The following is a 23,039-nucleotide window of genomic DNA, read 5'->3' as shown; positions in this document are numbered from 1 at the left end:
GCGCAGAAAAAGGTTTTATTGGAGAGCAGAAAGAGGGTTTTATTGGAGAGCAGAAAGAGGGTTTTATTGGAGAGCAGAAAGAGGCTTTTATTAGAGAGCAGAAATAGGTTTTATTAGAGAGCAGAAAGAGGGTTTTATTAGAGAGCAGAAAGAGGGTTTTATTAGAGAGCAGAAAGAGGGTTTTATTAGAGAGCAGAAAGAGGGTTTTATTAGAGAGCAGAAAGAGTTTTTTTTTTAGAGAGCCGAAAGAGGTTTTATTGGAGAGCAGAAAGAGGATTTTATTAGAGAGCAGAAAGAGGGTTTTATTAAAGAGGAGAAAGAGGGTTTTATTAGAGAGCAGAAAGAGGTTTTTTTTTAGAGAGCCGAAAGAGGTTTTATTGGAGAGCAGAAAGAGGATTTTATTAGAGAGCAGAAAGAGGTTTCATTAAAGAGCAGAAAGAGGGTTTTATTAAAGAGGAGAAAGAGGGTTTTATTAGAGAGCAGAAAGAGGTTTCATTAGAGCGCAGCTGTACATAGCCCATCTGTAAATAGCCCATCCAATCTACCTACCTCATCCCCATATTGTTTTTATTCACTTTTCTGCTCTTTTGCACACCAGTATTTCTACTTGCACATCACCATCTGCTATTTATCATTACAGTGTTCATTTGCTAAACTGTAATTACTTTGCTACTATGGCCTATTTATTGCCTTACCTCCTCACGCCATTTGCACACACTGTATATAGACTTTCTTTTTTTTCTATTGTGTTATTGACTGTACGTTTGTTTATTCCATGTGTAACTCTGTGTTTTTGTTGTGTCGCACTGCTTTGCTTTATCTTGGCCAGGTTGCAGTTGTAAATGAGAACTTGTTCTCAACTAGCCTACCGGGTTAAATAAAGGTGAAATAAAAAATACAAAAATAAAGAAGTTTCATGAGCGCAGAAAGAGGTTTCATTAGAGAGCAGAAAGAGGTTTTAAAAGAGAGCATAAATAAGTTTTATTAGAACACAGAAAGATGATTTTATTAGAGCAGAAATAGGTTTTATTAGAGAGCAGAAAGAGGTTTTATTAGAGAGCAGAAAGAGATTTGATTAGAGAGCAGAAAGTGAGCAGAAAGATATTTTATTAGGGAGCAGAAAGAGGTTTTATTGGAGAGCAGAAAGAGATTTGATTAGAGAGCAGAAAGAGGTTTGATTAGAGAGCAGAAAGAGGTTTTATTGGAGAGCAGAAAGAGGTTTGATTAGAGAGCTGAAAGAGGGTTTTATTAGAGAGCAAAAAGAGGTTTTATTAGAGAGCAGAAAGAGGGTTTTATTAAAGAGCAGAAAGAGGGTTTTATTAGAGAGCAGAAAGAGAGCAGAAAGAGATTTTATTAGAGAGCAGAAAGAGGGTTTTATTAGAGAGCAGAAAGAGGGTTTTATTAGAGAGCAGAAAGAGGGTTTTATTAAAGAGCAGAAAGAGGGTTTTATTAGAGAGCAGAAAGAGAGCAGAAAGAAGTTTCATTAGAGAGCAGAAAAATAGGTCTACAAATGCAAGTAAATGTTGGTGCTTGCTGTAGAACATGGTACATCCTCGTGCTGTACGCACGACCCTACAGAATGTACAGACCCCACGGCTAGCAGGCACACTTCTGTGGAACATCACATTCAGTGGCGTGCTGTATTTATAGTGAATTAACCTTAGCCCTTGTGCTCAAGGACATGGCTGCATGGGAGTTACATAATGAGTGGAGAGCTGTTAAACTGGCTAGCAACAACAAACAACATCTGTGAGTCACACACACACACACACACACACACACACACACACACACACACACACACACACACACACACACACACACACACACACACACACACACACACACACACACAGACGTAATGATGTTCACAATCACCCTTGAGTGTGAAACTCAAACTATGAGTGGAGCCATTGTGGATCTGGTAGACTAGAGTATCACCCATAGAGATGTAACTACATATATACTGTAAGTGTTACATTCAATTCAGTCGTATTGTGGCTCTGGTAGAGGGGGTATTGTCTGTGTCGTCATTTACAGAACAAACATATTGAATAGCACTAAACTACCTGTACAGAGACAGTAGAGATATCCAGCTAGCCACATTAGGACACACTTAGGCCCAGTCCTTCTGTAGTTCTGACTGTACCTGGCTATCTAGAACCTAAAAAGGGTTCTTCGGCTGTCCCCATAGGAGAATCCTTTTAATAACTATTTTTGGATCCAGGTAGAACCCTTTTGGGTTCCATGTCGAAACCTCTGTAAAAAGGGTTCTACCTGGAACCAAAAAGGATTCTCCTGTTGGGACCCTTTTGGAACCCTTTTTTTCTAAGAGTGTAGGTTCTACTATAGGTCTGTAAGTATGAGGCTCTGGGCCCACTTCTCCTTCCCCCTCATCCCTCCTTTCCCCTAGCCTCCTTCTTGCAGTGGTGGAAAATATACCCAATTGTCATAGTTGAGTAAAAGTATAGATACCTTAATAGAAAATGACTCAAGTAAAAGTGAAAGTCACCCAGTAAAATACTACTTGAGTAAAAGTTTTTAAAAAAACGCATTTTGGTTTTAAATATACTTAAGTATCAAAAGTAAATGTTATTGCTAAAATATACTTAAGTATCAAAAGTAAAAGTATAAATAATTTCAAATTCCTTATATTAAGCAAACCAGAAGGCACAATGTTCCTTGTTTTTTAAATTTACAGGTAGCCAGGGGCACACTCCAACACTCAGACATCATTTACAAACAAAGCATTTGTGTTTAGTGAGTCTGCCAGATAAGAGGCAGTAGATGTGAATTAGACTATTTTCCTGTCCTGTTAAGCACTCAAAATGTAACAAGTACTTTTGGGAGTCAGGGAAAATGTATGGAGTAGAAAGTACATTATTTTCTTTAGGAATGTAGTGTAGTAACAGTAAAAGTTGTCAAAAATATGAATAGTAAAGTAAAGTACAGATACCCCCAAAAAACACTTAAGTAGTACTTTCAAGTATTTTTACTTAAGTACTTTACACCACTGCCTTCTAGTTTGTTTCTGGGGGATTTTGAGGCCTGGTTGCCTGGGGGACTCTCTGAGGCCTGGTTGTCATCAAGGCAAATGGTGGCTACTTTGAAGAATCTAAAATATATTTTTGTTTAACACTTTTTTTGGTTACTACATGATTCCATGTGTTATTTCATAGTTTTGATGTCTTCACTAGAAAATCTTTTTACTAGAAAATAGTAAAAATAAAGTGTGACTCTCCTCCCACTCTGTCTGCCGAATTCTTTCTCTTTGCTCTTGTTTTCCTTAATAGGATGTCGGTGGGCGGAGCCGGGAGAGTCGTCAGCGAAATGGGACACACCTGGGCTCGGGTGTGTCCCAGGATAAATACACCTCTTCCCCATTCATTGAGACTCTGTCCATGTAGACAAACTGATAGATTTTGGTTGTGGCATTTCTTGTGTGGCTGTTTTGTTTATTTGCGTTGGCACCTTTCAACAGCCCTCATTATCACATTTATGCATGCAACCACTCCCTTACACTGCTGATTACTGACTACACTCACCATTGTTAATTGTATTTAGTTTACTTTAGTTAACAAATATATTCTGTTATTCCTTATCTCCACGTTGTCTCCCTTTTTGTTACGAACTTTGAGCCGGTTCGTGACAAGCGGGGGCACATCTGGGCTCTTGAATGTATTGTGTTTGGGAGAAAACATGGAGTTTGTTTGAGAACTCTGTAGGTGCTTTGTTTGCATCTTCTGTTACAGTTTTTTGAGTTGTAATGTTTGGTGCCCAGTATTGGTGGCCTTTGTTTGTTTGGTAAACTTGCCACTGCGGTGGATAGTTGGTTGTGTGCTGCGTTGGAGAGTAAATTGGTTCGTTTCCAAGCCTTTTCCCAGGCTGGAGACTCTTGTTCTACTCGCTGTTGGGACATCGGTCCAAGGAGGTGAGTACAGTTGGCTGTGTACCTCAGTGGGAGATTTGGGTAGGGTAGTGACACTTGCTACCTGGAGCTATAGCCTTTCTTTTTCCCCTGTTAGGCTTAGCGACGTGTTTCACTTTGGAATACGTTGGGCATGGTTATTTTGTGTGGTGTCTGGACTGAGCAGATGTCTCGGGGGCACATCCGTGGCTTGGGGGAATCTGCCAGCGTGCTGGGTGTTTTTTTGTTGTTTTTTGTTGTTTTTTTCCTCCCTTGCCAGAGGGCTACAGTGCATAATTACCCACTGCAAATCCACATGAAGACTAGGGTTGAGTTACTGTAGGTTTTGGGGAAGCTCCATATAGATCTCATCTCTCTTCTGTGGTGCCCAATATGATTGTAATTTATTTTCTTGTGGTCCGGTTTGGTGTGCTCAGCAGAGGGGAAGAGCGAGTATTTTTTTTGTATTTACTTGTGACTATAGTGTCTAATGTAGATGAGTTCATTTGCTTTCCATCAGAGGAACTGTTAGAATGATGTACTAAAGAATGTCTAAAATTCAATTAGGTTGATATTGAAGGCCAATCTGATGGAGAGTGGTATTCTAGAAGTTACCACTGGGGCTCTGTCAGGCGTGTGCGTACTTGTGGTGAAGTCAGGTGCAGGAGAGCAGAGAATTGTGAACAGGCGCACACTTTATTTCGGAAGGAGAGATATACAGACGGACGCAGCTGCGTCCAAAAAAACTCCAGGCAACAAGGCAAAGTCTAAAGCGCGCAAAACAGTCACAAAACATCAAATGTATAACAATACAAACAGGCTTCGTGAAAAAACACTGAAAAAACGCACGCAAGCCTAGTGCGTACAAAACACGTAACACACAAACAATCTCACACAAAGACATGAGGGGGAACAGAGGAATAAATACATGTAGTGTGATTGGGGAATGAAAAACAGGTGTGCAGGGAACAAGACAAAACAAATGGACACATTAAAAATGGAGCGGCGATGGCTAGAAAGCCGGTGACGTCGACCGCCGCCCGAACAAGGCGAGGAACCGACTTCGGCGGAAGTCGTGACGGGCAACCTCTGCTGAGGACTCGCCGTCTCCCCGTAACATAACAATGGCCGCTCCATCAGTTAGTCCTAGTAGTCTTCTTTTTGAACAGCAGAAAGAACTGCTTCTGTTACAGCTAGAGCATGTTGGCATCCGGCGCCGACAGAGATGGCCGCCTCGCTTCGCGTTCCTAGGAAACTATGCTGTATTTAGTTTTTTTAATGTATTATTTCTTACATTGTTACCCAGGAAATCTTAAGTTTTATTACATACAGCCGGGAGGAACTATTGGACATAAGACCAACGTCAACTCACCAACATTACGACCAGAGATACGACTTTCCCGAAGCGGATCCTCTGTTTGGTCCACCACCCAGGACAATGGATCGGATCCCAGCCGGCGACCCAAAACAACGGCAGACGGAGACGGCTCCGTAGACGGGCACATCGCGCACCGCTCCTGAGCATACTACTCACCAATGTCCAGTCTCTTGACAACAAGGTAGACGAAATCTGAGCAAGGGTTGCCTTCCTGAGAGACATCAGCGATTGTAACGTTATTTGTTTCACGGAAACATGGCTCACTCGGGATACGTTATCAGAGTCGGTATAGCCACCTGGTTTCTTCACGCATCGCGCCGACAGAAACAAACATCTCTCTGGTAAGAAGAAGGGCGGGGGTGTATGCCTTATGATTAACGAGACGTGGTGTGATCATAACAACATACACGAACTCAAGTCCTTTTGTTCACCTGACCCAGAATTTCCTTACAATCAAATTTTGACCGCATTATCTACCAAGAGAATTCCATTTGATTATAATCACAGTCGTGTATATCAACCCCCAAGCAGACGCATCGACAACCCTGAATGAACTTCATTGGACTCTATGTAAACTGGAAACCCACTTATCTTGAGGCTGCACTTACTGTAGCTGGGGATTTTAACAAGGCTAATCTGAAAACAAGGCTCCCTAAATTTTATCAGCATATCGAATGCGCAACCCAGGCTGGCAAAACCCTGGATCATTGTTATTCTAACCTCCGCGATGCATACAAAGCCCTCCCCCGCCCTCCTTTTGGAAAATCTGACCACGACTTCATTTTGTTGCTCCCAGCCTATAAACAGAAACTAAAACAGGAAACGCCCGTGCTCAGGTCTGTCCGACCAATCAGATTCCACGCTTCAAGATTTCTTCGATCATGTGGACTGGGATATGTTCCGCATAGCGTCAGACAATAACATTGATGAATACGCTGATTCGGTGAGCGAGTTTATTAGCAAGTGCATCGGTGATGTCGTACCCACAGCGACTATTAAAACCTTCCCCAACCAGAAACCATGGATTGATGGCAGCATTCGCGCAAAACTGAAAGCTCGAACGACTGCTTTTAATCAGGGCAAGGCGACCGGAAACATGACCAAATACAAACAGTGCAGCTATTCCCTCCGCAAGGCAATCAAACAAGCAAAGCGTCAGTATAGGGACAAAGTAGAGTCGCAATTCAACGGTTCAGACATGAGAGGTATGTGGCAGGGACTACAGTCAATCACGGACTACAAAAAGAAAACCAGCCCCGTCGCGGACCACGATATCTTGCTCCCATACAAACTAAACAACTTCTTGCTCGCTTTGAGGACAATACAGTGCTACCGACATGGCTCGCTACCAAAACCTGCGGGCTCTCCTTCACTGCAGCCAACGTGAGTAAAACATTTAAACGTGTTAACCCTCGCAAGGCTGCCGACATAACCTAGCCGCATCCTCAGAGCATGCACAGACCAGCTGGCTGGTGTGTTTACGGACATATTCAATCAATCCTTATCCCAGTCTGCTGTTCCCACATGCTTCAAGAGGGCCACCATTGTTCCTGTTCCCAAGAAAGCTGTTCCCAAGTCCACCCACACAGACAGCATGGGGAAGAAGGTGCAGCAGCGCCTCTTCAACCTCAGGAGGCTGAAGAAATTTGGCTTTGCTCCAAAAACACTCACACATTTCTACAGATGCACAATCGAGAGCATCCTGTCGGGCTGTATCACCGCCTGGTACGGCAACTGCTCCGCCCACAACCGGAAGGCTCTCCAGAGGGTAGTGAGGTCTGCACAACGCATCACTGGGGGCAAACTACCTGCCCTCCAGGACACCTACACCACCCAATGTCACAGGAAGGCCAAAAAGATCATCAAGGACAACAACCACCCGAACCACTGCCTGTTCACCCCGCTATCATCCAGAAGGTGAGGTCAGTACAGGTGCATCAAAGCTGGGACCGAGAGACTGAAAAACAGCTTCTATCTCAAGGCCATCAGACTGTTAAACAGCCATCACTAACATTGAGTGGCTGCTGCTAACATACTGACTCATCTCTAGCCACTTTAATAATAAAAAATTGGATGTAATAAATGTATCACTAGCCACTTTAAACAATGCCTCTTATATAATGTTTACATTCCCTACATTACTCATCTCAGATGTATATACTGTACTCTATACCATCTACTGCATCTTGCCTATGCCGTTCGGCCATCGCTCATCCATATATGTTTATGTACATATTCTTATTCATTCCTTTACACAAGCTAAGGCTGTTTACGTATGGTCTTCTCGTTGTCAACAGGCTTTTGAAGATGCAAAGAGGTTGCTTACCTCAACTCCGGTGCTGGTTGCTCCTCGTGTGGATTTGTCATTTACCTTGCAGGTGGATGCTAGTCATGTGGGGGCAGGTGCAGTTTTGCTGCAGGTGCAGTGTCTGGTGTTGAGAGGCCTGTTAGTTTCTTTTCCAAAAAGTTTAACTATTATCAGTTGAACTACTCGGTCACGGAAAAAGAAGCGCTAGCACTGCGCCAGCAGCATACCACCCTGCATCCCACTGCAGGCTTGCTACTGAAGCTTAGCAGGGTTGGTCCTGGTAAGTCCCTGGATGGGAGACCAGATGCTGCTGGAAGTGGTGTTGGAGGGCCAGTAGGAGGCACTCTTTCCTCTGGTCTAAAAAATATCCCAATGCCCCAGGGCTGTGATTGGGGACACTGCCCTGTGTAGGGTGCAGTCTTTCGGATGGGAGGTGTCCTGACTCTCTGAGGTCATTAAAGATCCCATTGCACTTATTGTAAGAGTAGGGGTGTTAAATACCCAATCTGGCCCTCATGGCCATCTAATCATCCCCAGCTTACAATTGGCTCATTCATCCCCCTCATATCCCCTGAAACTATTCCCCAGGTTGTTGCTGTAAATGAGAATGTGTTATCAGTCAACTTACCTAGTAAAATAACAGTATAAAATAAAATATGGGCGCTACAACACGTCGAGGTGTATGTTGAGTTGGGAGTAGCACCTATAGTTGTCTCCACCGACCATCCCTCTCACCTTCTTGAGGTCCATGATGTGTCCTAACCAGAGGATAATGAGGTGGTGTTTATTTTTACAAGCATTCCATCTCGATGTGCGGCATATCCGGGGGACTGATAATGTCGTTGCTGACACGCTCTCTCGTGCGCCCTGTTCCTGAATGTCCACCTGATTGACCACTGTTTTGTGTTTGGTATTGTCCTGTTCTATCGCTCCTGTCTGTTCCCTTCTGGTCTTGTTTTCTTGTTTCCTCTTAAAGGTTGTTTCCTGTGAATGAAGGTTGCTGAGGTCTGGGGAGGACGAGGTTGGCTGGGGCAAGTGGAAGTGTGAACACGTACCCCCCTCATGAATTTGGGACGCAGGCTGGGTCAATTTGGGATGCAGGCTGGGTCAATTTGTTTGTGTGATTGATATGGTGTTCTGGGGTCCTTGTTGGTCCCCGGTTTTATGGGGGGGTGACGACCCTCCCACTCTGTCTGCCGAATTCCTTCCATTTGCTCTTGTTTTCCTTAATAGGATGTTGGTGGGCGGAGCCGGGAGGATCGTCGGCGAAATGGGACACCTGGGCTCGGATGTGTATAATATTATATATAATAAATATACAATAAAAATACTGAACTATACTCTATGCTCAAAACATTGAAAATTATATAGAGAATCTTTTCAGATCCTTGATATCATTCGGCTACGCTTATGGACTGCCCTCTTCAATTCAAAACACAGGGTTGTAATGGGGTTCAAATCTGGAGATTGGCCATTGCAAAATGTTGATTTTTGTGGTCAATAAACCATTTCTTTGTGTATTGTGCTTGGGGTTATTGTCTTGCTGGAAGATTCACTTGTGACCAAGTTTCAGCATCCTGGCAGAGGCAACCAGGTTTTTGGCTAAAGTTGAGCCATTTTGTTTACATTCAGCATCACTACGTCAAGGGAAAAAATAGTATTCTATCTAACAAAGATATCCACATATATTTCAGGATGTTGTGTATCCCTGGGAAAAATCTGAATTAATGTAAACATAACAGTTTGGAAAACATAACTTGTCCAAAAAAAGTGGTCTCTTGGGACAAATTACCCTGGATATTTCTTTGTTGTTGGAAAAAACGGAAGCACATGCAGAAAATAAGCTCATACAGACTGTAGAATATGGTGGTGCATCTTTTGACGTTATGGGGCTGCTTTACTTCCACTGGTACTGGAGCCAATGGCATCATGGACTTTATCAAGTAGCAGGACATTTTAGCCAAAAACCTTGTCACCTTTGCCAGGAGGCTGACACTTGGCCGCAAAGTGGATCTTCCAGCAAGACGATGACAGCAAGCACACATTCAAATCCACAAAGAAAAGGTTCATTGACCACAAAAATCCACATTTTGCAATGGCCAATCTCCGGACTTAAACCCCATTAAAAACATGTGGTTTGAATTGAAGAGGGCAGTCCATAAGCGCAATTGCATGATATCAAGGATCTGGAAAAATTCTGTATGGAACAATGGTCTAAAGGTCCCTCCCAATGTGTTCTCCAAACTGATAAAACATGTTAGAAAAAGGCTCAGGGTTGTTATCCTCCCAACGGTAGGGTGCTGGAGTACTGAAAACAGGGCTGTTATCCTCCCAACGGTAGGGTGCTGGAGTACTGAAAACAGGGTTGTTATCCTCCCAACGGTAGGGTGCTGGAGTACTGAAAACAGGGTTGTTATCCTCCCAACGGTAGGGTGCTGGAGTACTGAAAACAGGGTTGTTATCGTCCCAACGGTAGGGTGCTGGAGTACTGAAAACAGGGTTGTCAATTATTTTGACCTCTATCTTTTTGAGTTTTTTTTTAAAAATGATTTGTTAAAACAAAATCTCTTTCTCTGAGCAGTATAAAATATAAGTAAAAAAAATAAATAATTATACAATATTGTTCAGTATTTCTATATATATTTTTTATTACTCATCTTTATCAAGGGTGCCAATAATTATGGACACCACTGTCTGTTCAACCAGATCAATAAACGTAATGGATTGTGCGATTACAAAACGCCTCTCGGTTCTCTAAAGTGTAGGCCGCTAATGGTCGTTAACACTGACACACAACCCTTTTCCAGAACATTTTTAGTGACTGAGTTAAAGTTGTGTTGAACCGTTTATTTGAACGTGGAACATACAATAGGGAATTGATTAGGTTACATTAACCTTTCCACCTGGAGAAATGTAATTCAGACCCTTTAATGATTAGCCGATGCGACGTGTTGGATCTTACGATTTTCCTTCATCTACAGCCGCATGTTACTCTACAGTATGTCTAGAACATTAAATACCATAGCAACATAGGTGACCCCCCCACACATCTAACTTAAACCCCTTAAAACATATGTGCACTCCAGTGTATAGTCTACTCCTGATGAGTGCAGATCGGATTGCAAGTCACAATTTAAATATATCATTTTGAATATTGCACAGTTTACCCACCTTTCCTGACCCCCTCCTCCTTACAGAGACGTATCCAGGTCACGACACCAATGTAACCAACCGTAATTTGAAGCCATTGTATTTATAAGGAGTGGATGGTGGTCCAAAAACACAGTACATCCATCCAGTACTCACACTGCATGATGAGCTCCATCTGGCTCACAGAGACCTATCTGGGTCACGGCACCAACATAAACCAACTGTGGTTCAATTGCATTTCTCAGAAGTGTACTGTAAAAACACTGTACATCCAGAATACTCACACTGCACAGTGAGCTCCATCTGGCTCACAGAGACCTATCTGGGTCACGGCACCAACATAAACCAACTGTGGTTCAATTGCATTTCTCACAAGTGTACTGTAAAAACACTGTACATCCAGAATACTCACACTGCACGGTGAGCTCCACCAGTGCTTCCCGGGGCTTGACGTTGAAGCCGTTGTACTGGCTGGTGGCGCAGCGGTAGGTTCCCGTCATCTCGCGGGACACATTAACGATGCGCAGTGCGCCGTCGTAGCTCTCTGTCTGAAGGCCGCCGTCGGGCATGGGCACCTCTTTGTCGGCCCTCGACCAGAGGATGATGGGCTTAGGCTTGCCGGAGACCAGGCACTGGAGCTCCACCGTGTCACCCTCCTGGACCACCAAGGGGGATTTGTCCCGCGGCACCGTTAATTCCGGGGGGACTGGGAGAGAAAGGGAGAGAGAAACTTTACATTACTTTCAGGGATGTTACTTTTACGGGATGTTATTGTACAGGATGTTACTTCATCATATGATATTTAACGTGATGTTACTTTACGTAACTTTACTTTGTGGCAGTGGTTATCAAACTCTGATAAAGGAGAGCTAGGTTTTATTTCAACCCAGCGTTAACACCTGATTCAACTAATCAATGAATCACCTAGACCTTGATTAGCTGAATCTGGTGGGCAAGAACCAAAGCCTGCACACCCTGTAGTTCTCCAGCCAAGATCAGGGGTTGATAGACAGTATGAGTAGGAGTCAGACTTTCTTCATCACAACCACCCTGTGGGAGGATGGGAGCGCTGTGCATTCTGACCATCCAACCCTCAGCACCACCTCCTTGTCCCCCCCCACCCCAAACAGTGCTTTGACTCTGGCATCCTTGTTTAAATGTATCGTCTGATGCTACACAAAAAGAAAAAGCTATGAATAGAAAATAGCTACAAATATGTAGTAGAGTGAGCGAACACGGAGCAGAGAGGCGAAGAGACAGGTCTCCTGGGCATTGCCAGGTCATTCATTTGGCGCATTTGGAGGGGTAGCTATCCCCCCCTGAGCTTTCACCTCCTCTCAACCACAGCGGTTCTCTGCCAAAGGCATATACCATCATCCCAACCTAGTCCAATCATTCCGGACGGGCTTTACTTTGCTCTTAGCCCAAATGGATTTTAGTAATGCATGTTGGAGGTTGCTACTCTGCTCCATTGGATATAATATACTGGTCGTGACAATAAAGGCAAAACACAGGGCCTAAAAATGGGAATGTGATTAACCACTCAAGACGGCTAGATAAGAAGGAAGGAGAGAGAGAGGGAAGGAGAGAGAGGAGGAGAGGGGGAGGAGAGAGAGGGAAGGAGAGAGAGAGAGAAGGAGAGAGAGGAGGAGAGGGGGGAGGAGAGAGAGAGGGAAGAGAGAGAGGGAAGGAGATAGAGGAGGAGAGGGGGAGGAGAGAGAGAGGGAAGGAGAGAGAGGAGGAGAGGGGGGAGGCGAGAGAGAGGGAAGGAGAGAGAGGGAAGAAGAGAGAGAGGGAAGGAGAGAGAGGAGGAGAGGGGGAGGAGAGAGAGGGAAGGAGAGAGGAGAGCGAGAGGGAAGGAGAGAGAGAAGGAGAGAGAGAGGGAAGGAGAGAGAGGAGGGAGAGAGGGAAGGAAAGAGAGGGAAGGAGAGAGGGGAGAAGGGGGAAGAGAGAGATGGAAGGAGAGAGGAGAGGAGAGAGAGGGGAGGAGAGTGAGGGAAGGAGAGAGAGAAGGAGAGAGAGAGGGAAGGAGAGAGAGGAGGGAGAGAGGGAAGGAGAGAGAGGAGGGAGAGAGGGAAGGAGAGAGAGGGGAGGAGAGAGAGAGGGAAGGAGAGAGAGGAGAGAGAGAGGGAAAGAGAGAGGGAAGGAAGGAGAGAGAGAAGGAGAGAGAGAGAGGGAAGGAGAGAGGAGGGAGAGAGAGGAGGGAAGGAGAGAGGAGGGAAGGAGAGAGAGGAGGGAGAGAAGGAAGGAAAGAGAGGAGGGAGAGAGTGAAGGAGAAGGAGATGGAAGGAGAGAGAGAGGAGGAGGAGAGAGAGGAGGGAGAGAGGGAAGGAGAGGGAGAGGGAAGGAGAGACAGAGAGAGAGAGAGAAGGAGGAGAGAGAGGAGGGAGAGAGGGAAGGAGAGGGAGAGGGAAGGAGAGAGAGAGAGAAGGAGATGGAAGGAGAGACAGAGAGAGAGAAGGAGAGGGAGAGGGAAGGAGAGAGAGAGAGAGAGAGAGAGAGAGAGAGAGAGAAGGAAGGAATAAAAGAACACACACCAGCTGAGACCTGTGCCAGGGAGGGAAGTGTGTGTGTGTGTGTGTGTGTGTGTGTGTGTGTGTGTGTGTGTGTGTGTGTGTGTGTGTGTGTGTGTGTGTGTGTGTGTGTGTGTGTGTGTGTGTGTGTGTGTGTGTGTGTGTGTGTGTGTGTGTGCGTGCATGCATGTATGTATGTATGTATGCATTTCCAGGTTGACTCACATGAGCATATCCTCCAAAGGCTCCCCACTGCAAATAGACTCAACTACAGTATTTCTGGGTTTGAATTGTTTATGCGTTGTAGCTACTCACAATGATTCTAATGGCCAGCACCTTCATGTTTGTAAGTTCTCCCTTCCATTTCATTGTCAATTTACCAATCCTCCCTCCCACACGAGGATAATCATGCCAATGGACGCCCATCATCAAACATTTGATGTTCCGCTCCAGCTTTACAAACGTATTATCCGAAAAAAACACACCTAAATATCTTTCGCATCAGTTCGGACGCCAACAAACTAAAGACAACATACAGAGGAAGGAGCTAATTAGGAGAAAATAACACAGGTGACCCTCTACTAGCAGGCTGTGAATAATCATTAGGTTTGGAAGTAGGAACGCGCCACAAACATTAGCCGCACATCCACATCAATTAGTGACTGATTTAGGCCTGGTTGAATGGACCGATCCCAATAACAATCTGGCCCGAAAACATTCACATTAGAATGCAGACTTCACTGGAAACTCAATCCTTCTGCTGTACCATCCTTCCTATCAAAGTACACATACTATCAAAGTACACATACTGTACTGTACTGTACTGTTATGTAGTGTACTGAATATGAAGAGGGGTAGGTGAGTCCATCATCTCATCCTTCATAACCACTGAAAGATCTTGATGACTTTCCATATCCCTGTAACCTATGACCTTTAAACTATGCCTTCCTGTAATAACTTCCTGTAAATGTAATGACTTCCTGTACCTACTTTATGCTACTTAGACTTGTGACAAAGCCTGCCTAGCTCTGTGTAGTTAAAGAGGTTACTCCACACAGCTATAACAACGACGAGAAGGACAATAGTAGAGTAGAGTCCGTTGCTCACCTGTGGTCGAAGAGATATTGACGTCGATGCTGATCTCGGGGATGCCGCCGTTCTTCAGCACTGCCACACAGGTGTAGGTGCCGAAGTCGGTGAACTTGAGGTCGATGATGTCCAGGTTGGTGGTGCCTGGCTGGACTTCCGGGTCAGTGTGGGTGATGACCATGCGCTCTGAGCTGCGCAGCGGCCGTCCGTTCTTCAGCCAGCTGAACAGAAGCTCCTCAGGGGGCGTGGCCTCTACCTGGCAGGAGATCTTAACCTCACGGCCAATCTGGATGTTGTCGTCGTTGTGGTACGGGTCGGGCGTGATCCAGAACCGCCCCTTCTTTAGCCCTGCAGAGGGAGGGAGAGAGGGAAAGAGAGAGAGAGGGGGGGGAGGAAAGAGAGAGAGAGAGAGAGGGGGAGATGAGATTGAGAGAGGAGAAGAGGAGGGGGGAGAAACAAGAAGGACGGAAGAGAGGAGAGGGGAGAGAAAGATGAGAGGAGAGGGGAGATGAAGAGAGAGAGAGAGAGAGGGGGAGAAAGAGAGAGAGAGAGAGAGGGGGGAGGAGAAGAAGTAGAGAGAGAGGGGGGAGAAAGAGAGAGAGAGCGAGAGAGGGGGGAAGAAAGAGAGAGAGAGAGAGAGAGAGAGAGAGGGGGGGGGGGAGAAAGAGAGAGGGGGGGGAGAAAGAGAGAGAGAGAGGGGGGGGAGAAAGAGAGCGAGATTGTGACATCAGTGCTAATGCTAATAATTGGGGCCCAGAGTTTGTTTGTTTTATCCCCATCAAAATATAATATATTATACAACAATACATACAATACTATCATGACGTTGGCCTCTGAGTACAGGGAGGACAGTTGACCCCCTCCCCCTTGCACCATCCCCCAACCTAATTCCAGGAGAATCTCTTGCCACATGGCCCATAGAGAGACACAGGAAATTCTTCCAACTCACAGAATTGGGGAGCCAAGCGACATTTGTGTTCTGGAGAAGGTATGAAAGATTGGTGAAGAATCCAGCTACGAACTGGTCCGCTTGGTACAATTTTGTGATACTCAGAAGAGACAATATAGCCATATTACCATAAAACTGTTTATATAATAGCCTCAGCGATGAGACTTGCATCCACATGGTTGTATAGAATGTATTAATAAGGATAAAGCTATGTGTAATACATTGAGATGCTATGTACTGATGTTAATGTGATAGAATTATATTTCTGTACCAAGCTTAACTCAGTCATCGGCACGCCCCCAGGGACACAGACAGGACCAGGCGTCATGTGACATGTTCACTATAAAACTATACCCTGAGCTACTTTCTTCAGACCAGGCCTCCACTCCATTGCGAGTTGGCCAATAGGTTTTACCATACAATTCCTCTACTGAAAGTGAACTATACCACGTGGTTAACTTTTAGACTATTGATACCGACAGAATAAGAACAAGTCTTTGATATTAATTAATAGTCTGCAGCTAGAATTTATATAATTGAACGCGAAGACCAACGAAACATCCATTCTATGACGACATTAATGAATGTCGCTTTGAAAGATCCATTCTAACCGAGAGAGAGAGAGAGAGAGAGAACTCTCCAACAGAACGACTCTTCAACAAGGATCCCGACGACACACTGAGCGTAAATATATATATTGATTGCAATTGGACCCGAATGAGTGAGCTTTCATGTGCAATTGATTAGCATGTCAATTGTTAATATTAATGAACTCTGTGTACCTCCTCAGCTGAACATTTTATGACCCTTTGTTTAACAAGACACCAGCCACACCTGTTTAGACCACTAGGGCACATTACTCTACCAATTCTTTGTGACGATAATTACTGTTTGTATGCTTTCTGTGAATTACTTAGTTTAGTAAATAAATTATTTTAAGACAATTGATGTATGGATGACTCTTAGTAAAGACTGGATTCGTGCAGATACAACAATTTACGACGTTTGGAATGAGACTGGACGCGAGGTAAAATACACCATTTAAACCAGAAGATAATCGGCCTATACTATAATAGAATATAATATATAATGTTATAATATAGGAAAGTTATATTAGGAAAATTATAACTTTGTAATCTGAATATTTTCCTTGGTGCCCCGATCTCCTAGTTAATTACAGTTAAACGATTAATCAGTTTAATCGCGTGATAATAATTACAGGGAGTTAATTGATAAACATGTCTTCAGTTTAATGGTGCCCAAAGACACAGAAAGAATACAAACAGTAATTATCGTCACAAAGAATTGGTAGAGTAATGTGCCCTAGTGGGCGAAACAGGCATGGCTGGTGTCTTGTTAAAACAAAGGGTCATAAAGGTCAGCTGAGAAGACACTACAGAGTTGATATATATTAACAATTGATATGCTAATCCTTTGCACACGAACGCTCACTCATTCGGAAACAATTGCAATCAATATATATATTTACGCTCAGTGTGTCGTCGATCTTCGTTGGAAAGGTCGTTCTGTTGGAGAGTTCTCTCTCTCTCTCTCTCTCTCTCTCGGTTAGAATGGATCTTTCAAAGCGACATTCCTTAATGTCGTTATAGGATGGATGTTTCGTCGGTCTTCGCGTTCGATGATAACGAGTACTTAGCTGCAGACTAATAATTCATATCAAAGACTTGTTCTTATTCTGTCGGTATCGATAGTCTAAAAGTTAACCACGTGGTGTAGTTAACTTTCAGTAGAGGAATTGGATGGTCAAACCTATTGGCCAACTCGTCATGGAGTGGAGGCCTGGTCTCCAGAAAGTAAATCAGGGTGGGGGTTTTATAATTGAACATAGAACAGCCCGTCACATGACGCCAGGTCTCGCTTGGTACAGAAATACAATTCTATCACATTAACATCAGTACATAGCATCTCAACGTATTCCAAATAGCTTTATCCTTATTAATACATTTTATACAACCATTTAGATGCAAGTCCCATAGCTGAGGCTATTGTATAAACAGTATTATGGTAATATGGCACTATTGTCTCTTCTGAGTATCACAAAATTGTACCAAGCGGACCAGTTCGTAGCTGGATTCTTCACCGATCTTTTATACCTTCTCCAGAACATTTACATTTACATTTAAGTCATTTAGCAGACGCTCTTATCCAGAGCGACTTACAAATTGGTGCATTCACCTTAAGATATCCAGTGGAACAACCACTTTACAGAACATAAATGTCGTTCGGTTCCCCAATTCTGTGAGTTGGAAGAATTTCCTTTGTCTCTCTATGAAACCCCTCTCTGTCTCAACTGGGCCATGCGTCAGGACATTCTCCTCTAGAATTTTACGACCGCCTTCACAGGGCCTGGGTAGGGAGAGGTAGGTAGGGGGATGGTGCAAGGGGGAGGGGGTCAACTGTGCTCCCTGTACTCAAAGAGGGCAACGTCATGACAGATCCAAAGACAAGTCTCCCTTTAGTGACCCCCCCCCCCCAAAAAAAGAGTGGGTGTAAGTCATTGTCTACTATAAATAGGTCCCAGAGTTTTTCCAGGTTAGGTGACATTCTCAAAACAAACCAAGGACAAATTTATTATCGACAGCTAATAATAGTAGGAGCAACAAAAAAAAGAAATAAGCCAAAGTCCCAGATACTCCAAGACAGGTTACATTTCAGTTGGGCTTGAATGAACAAAAGACTTGAGGTTCATTTTAACTGTCTCTCATTTTTCCCTAAGGACAGCAGTACATGTTTCATGACAAGCGGTTCATTACATTTTTTTACCACAGTGTTTTCCATAAACATATATTTTCCATTTACATCAGAGTTCAAATGCATCTTTGCAGGACACTAAAAGCATAAAGTTGCAAAAATATTTTAAATATACCAGTTTATAGTAATGTAAATAAAAAACTGATATCGTAATGTAAATAAATATCAGATTTAGCCGGGATCTCTCTTTCCCCTTTACACTTACAACCTGTTTGGCATCTAATACTATGAATCAGCAGTCAAATATTTGTACCTTCAGTTTGAATTCAAATGTTTGAGCATGCACCTTAAAAGGCAACAGCCATAATTGCAGTGAAATGTCAACCCAACCCACGTCCAATATAAAAATATCTGTTCCCACACTATGAAAACAATACCTATGACATAAAACATAAACCACAACAGAAATCTCTCCTCTTGGCATCACAAAGAGTTGCTAACTACCCAGCACCTAAAAATAGCCCAGGCGAGTGCGTGAGTGAAACATCGTATTGTTGTCACTATTAATCAAGATGAAAAGTAAATGCCTCCAAGACACTGACTTCAAGCCAACCACAGTACCATGGGATCAAGCTAGTGAATGATGAATGTGAAGTCACTCACTCATACAGTATGGTTACTGTAGTACTGAGTAACTAAAGATGGGGTCATGATGTGAATCAGCCAGCTGCATTCCATGATATTTACATTTGTAAGTAATGGAATCCACCTCGTGCTCCGATAGTTACGTAAGCCGTTTTACTAACATGGAAGAACAAAAATTACGGATATTTCACACTAAATGAAATTAAATTTGTCACATGCTTCATAAATGACAGGTGTAGACTAACAGTGAAAAGCTTTCCTATGGGCCCTTCCCAACAATACAGAGAGAGAGAAAACAACAGGTGTAGACTAACAGTGAAAAGCTTTCCTATGGGCCCTTCCCATCAATACAGAGAGAGAGAAAACAACAGGTGTAGACTAACAGTGAAAAGCTTTCTTATGGGCCCTTCCCATCAATACAGAGAGAGAGAAAACAACAGGTGTAGACTAACAGTGAAAAGCTTTCTTATGGGCCCTTCCCAACAATGCAGAGAGAGAGAAAACAACAGGTGTAGACTAACAGTGAAAAGCTTTCTTATGGGCCCTTCCCAACAATGCAGAGAGAAAAAAAAAAAATAATAATAATAATAACAACAGGAATAAATACACAATAAGTAACGATAACTCAGCCTGGTCTCATAGACTAGACGTAACATAGTACACGTAAATCCGGGACACACAAATGAGTATGATAAGTTATGTTCTGTATGGTTACAGAAGACAGATGGTTACTTAAGGATGAAAGGAGGGTAGTTGGTCGGCGTATAACGTGAACGTCTAGCAACCCAAAGGTTGCGTGTTCGAATCTCATCACGGACAACTTCAGCATTTTATCTAATTAGCAATAGTTACTACATTTTAGCTACTTTGCAACTACTTAGAATGTTAGCTAACCCTTTCCCTAACCGTAACCCTTTTAGCTAACCCTTCCCCTAACCTTAACCCTTTAACCTAACTCCTGACCTTAACCCTTAGTCTTAACCCTAATCCTAACCCCTAGCCTAGCTAGAGTTAGTTTATTGTCAGGATAAACAGCCCTGTTGAGATTACCAAATTAAAAGAAACCTAGGACTTGCCGTAACTTGACTCTCTGCCTCACAAGTTACTTTCCTAGACTGTCTGTGTGAAGATTACCGTCTAACCTCGTTTCATGCCATCTCATAAGAAGTAATATAAAAGCTCTTTTAGTGATGGCTGTATTCATGCGAGGGCATTAGATTCCCAATCACCTCAGAGGCTTTATGTGCTCATGCAAGGAGACTCCAGCCATTCAGGCTCAATTACGCTATTGATTAAGTTGCAAATTCTCCAACGAAAGGTGAGTCAAGCTGACCCCCTGCAAGCAGTGATCCGCCTGAGACACTGCTGCGTTTTTACCGGAGTGTGTGTGTGTGTGTGTGGGGGGGGGGGCAGAGAAGGTATTATTTATACAGCCTCCACCTAATGGTGTCACTTCGGTGCTCAGTTACATTTGCTTTCCTGCATGTAAACCAACATGTTAATCAGATCTTCATCAAATTTGTTCCTAAATCATTTATTTGGCTCGCATCCTATTTCCTTTAATGACTTGTAAATGAGGGATGTGGGTGAGAGTGGAGCTATAGCTGGCCCAGGACCCTAGAGTGAAGACGGGGCCCAGTGGACACTGATGGGCTGACGGGGCCAGCTGCAGAAGTTCTCTAGGGGAGAGAGAAGAGGAGAGGAAGAGAGAGCAGAGTAGAGGAGGGGGGAAGAGGGAGGAGGGGAGAGGGCGGAGGGGAGAGGGAGGATGGGAGAGGAAGAGGGAGGAGGGGAGAGGAAGAGGGAGGAGGGGAGAGGAAGAGGGCGGAGGGGAGAGGAAGAGGGAGGAGGGAAGAAAAAGGAGAAGGAAGGGAGAGGAAGAGGAAGGAAGGGAGCGGAAGAGGGAGGAGGGGAAAGGAAGGGGGAGAGGAGGAGAGAGATTATGGGAGAAGGAGAAGGCAGAAAAGAGAGCAGAACAGAGCAGGGGAAAGGAGAGGACAGGAGGGGAGAAAAGGGGAGGAGAAGAAGAGCAGAGGAGAAGGGATGGGTGGCGGGGAGATCAGAGGAGAGAGCATCAGAAACAGCGTGTCTATCTCTCCAAATGGTAATCACGGTCCCACAGTGCTTTCTTTCCTGCCACTGAAGCGCCTGTAGTGTACTCTGTGCTCATCAGGTATGAGTATAGGAGAGATGGAATGGCAGGGTTACACAATTCATTCATTGGGAGAGATAATGTGTGTGACACAGGGAGTGGCAGGCACGGCTTTAAAAAAGGGAATTCACAACATACACTACAGTTCAAAAGTTTGGGGTGACTTAGAAATGTCCTTGTTTTTGAAAGAAAAGCTACTTTTTTTGTCCATTAAAATAACATCAAATTGATCAGAAATACAGTGTTGACATTGTTAATTAACACTCCTGTGTTCCAATGGCACGTTGTGTTAGCTAATCCAAGTTTATCATTTTAAACGGCTAATTGATCACTAGAAAACCCTTTTGTAATTATGTTAGCACAGCTGAAAACTGTTGTTCTAATTAAAGAAGCAATAAAACTGGCCTTCTTTAGACTAGTTCAGTATCTGGAGCACCAACATTTGTGGGTTCGATTACAGGCTCAAAATGGCCAGAAAAAAATAACTTTCTTCTGAAACTTGTCAGCCTATTCTTGCTCTGAGAAATGAAGGCTATTCCATGCGAGAAATGGCCAAGAAACTGAAGATCTCGTACAATGCTGTGTACTACTCCCTTCACAGAACAGCGCAAACTAGCTCTAACCAGAATAGAAAGAGGAGTGGGAGGCCCCGGGGCACAACTGAGCAAGAGGACAAGTACATTAGAGTCTAGTTTGAGAAACAGACGCCTCACAAGTCCTCAACTGGCAGCTTCATTAAATAGTACTCGCAAAACACCAGTCTCAACGTCAACAGTGAAGAGGCGACTCCGGGATGCTGGCCTTCTAGGCAGAGTTCCTCTGTCCAGTGTCTGTGTTCTTTTGCCCATCTTCATCTTTATTTATTATTATAAAATATGTTTTTACATTTTTTTTTGGTCCTTGATACAACCCAATAGGTCGTCAATAAAACGTCACAATAATGTGCAGAGCGTTCGATTTTCCTTCTGGGGGGTGAGAAGGTTTCTTCTCGAAATGCAACAACAATAAGAAATAATAAAAGAGAAGAATATGAATATAAAGTAAATGGCTCAGTAGAATAGAATAAACATTTTAGCATCAGTATAATACAGGAAGGCACAATTTATAGAATTATTATTTACACGTGTATAACGGGGGGCAGTGTATAAACTGGACAGCATTGTGAGTGTTAAATCACGATTGCTGCTGACAGACATGAATAGGCTACATTGATTGATGGAACAAATCAAATTGGCTAGCTAGCTAATAACAGATCATGTCAATATGGCTAGTTATCAAGCTAATAACAGATAATGTCAATATGGCTAGTTAACAAGCTAATAACAGATAATGTCAATATGGCTAGTTAGCAAGCTAAAAACAGATCAGATCAATATGGCTAGTTAACAAGCTAACTACAGATCAGATCAATATGGCTAGTTAACAAGCTAACTACAGATCCGTCGATATGGCTAGTTAACAAGCTAACTTCTAGGGGATAAACTAGATGGCTAGTTAACAAGCTAACTTCTAGGGGATAAACTAGATGGCTAGTTAACAAGCTAACTTCTAGTGGAACAACTAGATGGCTAGTTAACAAGCTAACTTCTAGTGGAAAAACTAGATGGCTAGTTAACAAGCTAACTTCTAGTGGAACAACTAGATGGCTAGTTAACAAGCTAACTTCTAGTGGAAAAACTAGATGGCTAGTTAACAAGCTAATAACAGATCATGTCGATATGGCCAGTTAACAAGCTAACTTTCAAGGGATAAACTAGTAGTCCAACAAACAACTTTACCAGGATGTGCCGATGTCAGGTTTTGTCCAAAAGCCTAACCTCCGATGAAGCAAGCTAAATGACACATGTTGTTAGCTTAGCTAGCTAACATGCTATATGGCTATGCTATCCTCACGGACTGTATCTGAAATTACATGATCAGTTGATGTTTACTGATCATGAAAAGTATGCTGTATAACTCTGATGATAGAGCTAAATGTGGAATAATCGAAAATGTGTAGTTCTGCTCTTCAAGAGGTGATGATATTAAAACCAAATAGTTATAACATTCATTTAACGATCCCTTCAAAACAGCACTTAGTTGTCAATGGTTTTAGCGGAGCTGGGGGGGGGTCTTCTTGCCCACCAGCAGCCATATCAAACGGTCTGCACCGTATTGTGACATTTTATTGATAACAATCTATTTGCCAGGAAATACCCCATTGTGACGTTTTATTGATAACCCCCCAAACCCTAAG

General features: G+C 43.5%; 1 protein-coding gene across 1 annotated transcript in view; it reads right to left on the bottom strand.

Moving 5' to 3' along the window:
- LOC115172913 (MAM domain-containing glycosylphosphatidylinositol anchor protein 2) overlaps positions 1 to 23,039 on the bottom strand; it is a 207,437-nt gene that overhangs the window by 75,357 nt on the left and 109,041 nt on the right. The window contains exons 7-8 of the mRNA XM_029730776.1: positions 14,364 to 14,693; positions 11,156 to 11,449 (exon numbers count right to left, since the gene is read on the bottom strand). Of these exons, the coding sequence (XP_029586636.1) occupies positions 11,156 to 11,449; positions 14,364 to 14,693 (624 nt within the window). The remainder of the gene's footprint in view (positions 1 to 11,155; positions 11,450 to 14,363; positions 14,694 to 23,039) is intronic.

The sequence above is a fragment of the Salmo trutta genome, chromosome 33 (genome assembly GCF_901001165.1).
Source record: "Salmo trutta chromosome 33, fSalTru1.1, whole genome shotgun sequence".
In the NCBI taxonomy this organism is placed as follows: Eukaryota; Metazoa; Chordata; class Actinopteri; order Salmoniformes; family Salmonidae; genus Salmo; species Salmo trutta.
Note: the sequence above shows the minus strand (reverse complement) of the source record. Positions and strands in the feature narration are given on the sequence as shown.